The 6709-nt window shown below is 40.7% G+C and overlaps 1 protein-coding gene across 1 annotated transcript; it reads right to left on the bottom strand.

Moving 5' to 3' along the window:
• Nucleotides 1-822: 822 nt before the first annotated feature.
• On the bottom strand, nt 823-6494 carry LOC106932169 (sodium/myo-inositol cotransporter). The gene is made up of 5 exons (XM_015010726.2): nt 6389-6494; nt 3561-4445; nt 3277-3472; nt 2763-2890; nt 823-2670 (listed from the first exon to the last, which is right to left on the bottom strand). Exons 2-5 carry the CDS (start codon nt 4198-4200, stop codon nt 1472-1474), a joined length of 2163 nt encoding a protein of 720 aa, XP_014866212.2. The 5' UTR covers nt 4201-4445; nt 6389-6494; the 3' UTR covers nt 823-1471.
• Between the last annotated feature and the right edge of the window lie 215 nt (nt 6495-6709).

The following is a 6709-nucleotide window of genomic DNA, read 5'->3' as shown; positions in this document are numbered from 1 at the left end:
GAGGTCAACATTACTGAAAGTCAACCCTCAGGTGGACTGGTGGGAAAGTTCTTCAGTTTTTTTTTTATTTTTATGAATTGGAGATTTACTGGCACACATTCATAAAGCACACCTCACTATTGTACCTCACCTCACTATGGCATTTTAAACGTTACATTTACACTTCGCGCCTTTTATGGGTCAACCACACCCAGTTTGTTCCAGGAAGTGGTTGAAATAAACGAAAGAAGCCGTGTGACTTCCCAGCAACTTGTTGGTTTTAAACCACAAATACTGAGTATGTGCTCATGTGCATTTTATTCTCATAGACAAGAACACACATAATCTAGGATGAGTTTTCTTTTTAATACAAGAACTTTTAAAAAAGCTGGTTAACAGTCATATTGACAGCAAAATAATGGAAAGAACAATCAATCAAGAAGGTGACAACTGCTGGTGACATTTCTTTGGAGATGCCATTGCAATGTAATGTTTTTTGCTTGTTTGTTGTTTCCTTTCCATCTTGTAAAGTACTCTGAGTTGGCTTGTTGCTGAAAGTGAGCTGTACAATTTTCAGCAAATGGGACTTGAGTAAAAGTCGACAAGTAACATTCCATTTCAAATCTGCAAGTTTCCACTGGTGCAGGAAGGTGTCCTGTGATTGCCTGGTGGCATTTAATTGATGTCACAGGTTTCTCTGACATCAGTGGTTCATAGATGTTTTGTGGGGGGTTTTTTAGATGGAAAGTAAAGAAATCTTGATAAGTATGAAGGTTAAAAGTAAAAATAAAAGTGTGGTCAAGGAAGGATTAGAGTACCCAAATAAGTCCGTGCATGCTAACAGTGTGTTCACATCAATGCCGTTTAATCCATCTCAGTCAGAACATCTGATCAAAAACCTTCAAAATTTTCCATTTCCTCTGCTTCACTGAACCCAGTCTAACCTACTTATGTTCAAAATAAACAGGGCAGTCATCTGGGTTAGGGTTCACAATGATGTTTTACAATCAATTCATTCAAACTTGCAACCATCAGTGTAAGTTTTACAACAAATACCTCACAGATCATCAGATATTACATTTGTTCTTAGAAAATGACAGTACCTGAATGGAATGCTTTTACAATGTGTACAGAAAATCTTCAAAAATAGCTGATTTGCTTTAGCTGTGAGCTGTAACAGCAACGCACATTACTATTGTCAGATGCATGTGACAAAATAGACCGATTATTTTCAATAAAAAATTTTTTTTAAAAAGCACTGATGGTGACTGGCCAGCTGCCAGCACTCCACGATATACAGTAAACAAATAATAATCAATATCGTGAAAGAGAAGCATTTTAAAACGTTTTGAGTATGACTTGGAAGTATTACTATCTGAAGTGGAGTAAGTGCACTGTACGCCGCAACACGGTGTCATAAAATTACCGTAAATTCAGGGAGATAAGAAATAAATTTAGGAGTAGGACCTCGTTTTAAGAGAATTTTTGCTGTCTATAAGGAGAAAAACAAATAAAGAAAGATCCCAATCACACAAATCAGTACCAGTGCTGCGTTTAGTATGATTCGGGTTCTGGGAGGTTCGTAAAGAAGCTTATTTACAATCCTCTCCTGCTCCTGAGCTGTGATGACCCGAGTCTGCGAAGATTTCTTCCGGGGGCCACAAATACCCCCACAAACTTTCACAGAGTCTCCTCCTTCCCCCAACTGGAACTCCTTCCCCTCTTCCACATCCTTCACTTCTCTCCCATCTCCCTCACCCTCCTGCATAGGCTCATCTATCACATCATAAGAGCCATTCTGTAGTGATGACCGGGCTGGGATTATGTTCCCATTGGTCGATTGAGTGTTTTCATATCTACCATCAGTGCTCCTGAGGTTCTTTTGGTCGGTATGGAGCGTTTCTTCACCACCTCCATTTTCAGTTGCGTTTGTTTTGTTAAGGTTTTCTTCACCCTGATCTGTTGCTAGTGTGTTAAACTTCATTCTCTGCCTTAACCCCCATAGAGTAGTAGTTCTGATTAGCTGTTTTTCCGGCGGAGGTGTGCAGAGACTCACAATGACAGTCGTTATAGCTGATACCCAAAACAAGATGGCCGCCACATACATGAAATGGATCTGTTTGATGAAGGACGGTCGCTCATCCGGCTGGTCGCAGTACGGTTCTTTGTAAACTACGGCTAAGATCAACCGCAGAGCGCCAAGAGCAGAGCCTACCACTCCACCCCAAAAGGCACCGGTCTCGTTGCAGCGCTGCCACAGAACACCGAGCAGGAACAGCGCCGCCACAGGGGGTGTTAAATAATCGGACACCTCTTGGATGTAATAAAACATTTGCCCCCCTTGCATTTCGATGACAACCGGCACCCAAGCAATGCTGAGGGCCACCATAGCGACGACAAAAAGCCTGCCGGTTATCACCAGCTCCTTGGACGACACGTCCTTTCGCAGCATTTTGTAAACATCCAGCGTGAATATGGTGCTCGCAGAGTTGAAGATAGAGTCCAAGTCGCTCATCAAAGCAGCAATCATGGCCGCCATCATCAACCCGCGAAGACCAACGGGCATCACCGACATGACGAGGCGAGGGTACGCCACGTTGCTGCAGCCGGCAGCAGAACCACACACCTGCATGCAGTGCTCTGGGCTGATGCACGCCAACTGGTCAGTGAATAAAACCCTGGAAATCATCCCTGGAATTAAGATAAACACACACACACACGAGGTTATGGCTGATTCAAGCAGTTGGGATTTAGTTCTTCAAAATGCAATAAGATGTCTTTACCTGGCATGACCATGATAAACATGGGGAGAATTTTGAGGAAGCCTGCCATGATGGTCGATCCTTTGGCATGAACAATGTTCTTTGTGGCCAGAACTCGTTGTACGATCACCTGATCTGCACACCAGTACCTGAAATGCATGTTTTGAAGTTGTTTAATAGGGAAGTGACGTTTTAAAAAGCAAACAAATCATCCATTATTTGGTAAACTGGTCAAATCAAGCAAGCACTGACTCTGGTTTAACACAAGAAATGACTGGTAAAATAAATCACAAAACATGACAAACAGTTTTTTTTATACACTCTGTCTTTCGTAGAGTGCCAGTGTAAATAAAATAATTTAAACATAATCTCCAGATATCATCTGCATTTTAGGTCTCATATGAACAAAGTAGCTTATACATTACTTCAGCTTCAGTTGCTCATTAGGATCGGATTGTGATTTAATAATGGTTAAAGTTAGACTGTCTTTGAGAAGCTTGTGGTATAGAAATTAAATGTAAGAGAGAAAAAGTACCAGATTGAGGCAGGGGTCTGACCCAGCAAGAAACCAGGCCAGGGCAGATCTGGATCTTTTGGGCCTCGCAGGATTTTCAGAGCATTTGGTTTTGGGTGGAGATGATGCTGACAGGATTCAGAGTATGTCAGATTAGGTGAAGACAGAAGAATGGCAGTGATGTTTGGACTGGCCTGCATGTACTTTTCTTTTAGTCCTAAAATGGACAAAAGAAGCCAAATTTTAGTTGTAAATTTACCCCCAAAAAAGTATAAATCTGTGGAAAAAGTGACGGAACCAAAAACCTTCAAGGCCTCCGACTTTGGCGAAGCCGATGCCTGTCAGACAGAGCGCTCCGGCGATCATCAGAATTGCTTGGACTGTGTCTGTGTAGATGACAGCGACCAGACCTCCAGTGACCGTCAGCGCAGCTGTCATGACGATGAGGACGATGATGGAAACATAAAGGTTCCACCCTAAGGATTCCTGGACGAACAAGGCTCCTGAATAGAGGTCCACAGACAACTTGGTGAAGATGTAAAGCACTAGAGTCAAAACTGCAAAATACACTTTCAGGCGCTTTCCTCCGAATCGCTTGGACAGGTACTCTGGCATGGTGTAGACTTGACAGTGAATGTACACAGGGATGAACACCCAGCCCAGTAACTGAAGCAGCAGTAGAGCGTTGAATTCCCATGCAGCCACGCTAAACCCACTAGCGGCCCCCGACCCGGCGAGTCCAATGAAATGCTCAGTTCCAATGTTGCTGACGAAGAGAGACGCTCCCACGGCGAACCAGTTCATGGAGCGACCAGCCAGGAAGTAGCCGCTCACCGTGCCTTGGTTGGATTTTCGCATTGCCACGAAGCCGATCCCAAGCACCACGATGAAGTAAATTACGATAACAACAATGTCTGCTGCTTCCATGGTGGCATTGGTAGCCATGATTGAAGACTTCTTAGATTGCTTAGATTACCTATCTTTTAAACCAATCAGACAAAGTTTTGATCTGCATTTACAAAAACTATCACCTATGATATAATTTTCAGAATCACATCTAAGAATCTGATTTTGTAGTTAACTTCTGACCTTTAGTAGTTAACGGCTCGCTTCAGAAAGTCGGTGTGGCTTAACATTTAAAGGTCGGTGGATTGTTTTACCAAATGAGATCTCAGAAGAAAGTTCACATCCTGCAAGAAAAAAAAAAACAACAAACACGATTGAATAGTGTTTAGTAGCATTACGTAATTCCAAGCGTTGCACCAAACACTTCATTCTAATCCTATAAAGTGGTCGGAATCAATAGTTCAATGGGCTTTTCTTTGAACTTCGACTGGTTTCTCACTCATCTTACTACAACATGCAGTGACCAGCCAGGAAGACTCCGTGATGGCATAGTTACTTTGAAAAAGTAACTTAGTTAAATTACTGATTACTTGATTTGGAAAGTAACTAAGATTACAAGTAACTTTTCTAGTTACTTGTAATCTATTGAAAGTCATATTTCAATATGACTTTGAAAACACCCACATCAAAAATATGTAGTTAAATGAATCACATTATAGCTGTTAATTTTTTACTTTGCGACTCTACAAACTGAAACTCCATAGCCAAAAGCCCAAAGGACCACAAATAGTCAATTACACAAAAGTATGACTCTTTGAAATCATAATATGAACACGCTGGGGTTGCTGCTCTGCTGATTGAAAGAGCTGTTGATGAAAGATCAAAACAAGTCAACTGAAAGTGAAAACTTTGTGGTTTGTCAAATAAGAATACATCAGATTATTAAGATCTGGTTTTCCTGCAGGTGGGCACACACTGCAGTCTCAAAGCAAATCTAACTTTAACAGAATTAAAACCAAACATAAATGAATTGCTGTGTGTTTTCTAGTGACATTTTGGTATCTTAGTACAAAAATGTTGAAGGGTTTACTTTAGCTAATTACCTCAACTCGAAGTGACCCTTCTTAAATTTAGAGGCTCAAAAAAAATCTATTTGTTTATTTAGGGCTGAAGCTTTAGAAAGCGCAAAGTCGACAGGAAGCAACCTCAGGTTTGTAAATGGCAAACCAGGAAATGCTACGAAGTGGACACGCAAGAGATAATTTGTACAAAATTGGGTTAAATGGGCAGGAATATGCATTGAAATGAAAGTGCACATTCAGAAATTTTCCAGAACTGTGGAAAAACTGTGGAGTGAATTTTCCAGGAATAAGTTTCTGTATTTCCAGGAATAAGTTTCCGTATTTGTACACGTGAGCTCTAATTACACCAACACCCAACCGCTTTCTAGGCTGTGAAGGTTTTTAGTCGCTACTGTCAACAGTTCTCAGATGGCCGTGCATAAGAATGAGTGTTTGAAGACTTTAATGTTCGGAAGACTTTAACTACAAAAGTACTGGAATAAAAAGGTGCAACATGTTTCTAAAATGAGCAGTTGTTTGTAATTGAAACACTTTCAAATTCAGGTCAGCAGTGCCAGCTTTATTTTTGCTATGCTAGTCATCCACAACAAGAGGAAATTTTGAAGTCATTTCCATGTCAAAATTCTTTTCTAACTTCTTGTAAAGATAGCTGTACTACACTGCTCATTCTAACACAACACAAACAATAGGTGGAGATTGAGATTTGACTGATTTATTGTTGTTTTCTAAAGCAGTACTACGTAAAACAAAAGTTAAGATAACAAGGAAAGAAGCAACAAAGATGGGTATATATAATGGCATTATTCTAAAAAGAAACAAAACTATCACTAAATAAGATGAAAAATAGAATAAATATTGTTGGGACTTCTTATGAGTTTTAACAAACTAAAAGTAATTAAATCCTAAAGTAGAATGACTTTGGAGTATTTCTATGACAAAACACACTGCTTCTACATATCACAATCAATTAAAATGGCCCATGTTTGGGGGTTTTTTCAGCTTAAAGTTTCATTAACATCTACCAACTCACAGTTCTGGTGAAAATTTTGATATTTTGTTGCACTAGAGTTAACTTACAAGAGAATATATCCATATATCACATAAGTTTATTAATTATCTCAATGCATTCTGAAACTCTTAAAGGAGACCAAGAGGGAACTCACCAGCTGAAACCAAACTGAATGCAACATTTAAGTGAGACTCACCTTGGTTTCTGTTGCCTCCAACAGCTTGGCTTTTAATACATAGTTCACAGGTGCAGTGGTTGGAGCTCCTCTGCGCGGGGAACGGGTCCCTCGGGTTATTAGGAGACAGAGCTCCGCCTCCGCCCACAGCAGCAGCATTGTCATCAGAGTAGGCGGTGAGGATGGGGTGGGAAGGAGGAGACCCATGATGCTGCAAAACCCGAGAAAACTTTCATTTATTTTTGTGGTCGGGAGGGTGAACGCAACGGAAAACGGAAAACCCCCCATGTCCTTCAGTCTACTAAAAACCACTGCAGCTGCTTTTAAACTGCTTCCTGAACA

Source organism: Poecilia mexicana, unplaced genomic scaffold (assembly GCF_051168715.1).
Source record: "Poecilia mexicana isolate PSO_F unplaced genomic scaffold, ASM5116871v1 scaffold_2, whole genome shotgun sequence".
NCBI classification, from domain to species: Eukaryota; Metazoa; Chordata; class Actinopteri; order Cyprinodontiformes; family Poeciliidae; genus Poecilia; species Poecilia mexicana.
This window is presented reverse-complemented; position numbering and strand designations above follow the sequence as displayed.

Coding starts and splice junctions, on each gene's coding strand:
- LOC106932169 (XM_015010726.2), bottom strand. CDS start 4,200: ATGGCTACCAATGCCACCATGGAAGCAGCAGACATTGTTGTTATCGTA. Junction 3,473..3,560: donor CAAAGTCGGAGGCCTTGAAG/GTTTTTGGTTCC, acceptor TGTCCATTTTAG/GACTAAAAGAAAAGTACATG. Junction 2,671..2,762: donor GTTTATCATGGTCATGCCAG/GTAAAGACATCT, acceptor TCTTAATTCCAG/GGATGATTTCCAGGGTTTTA.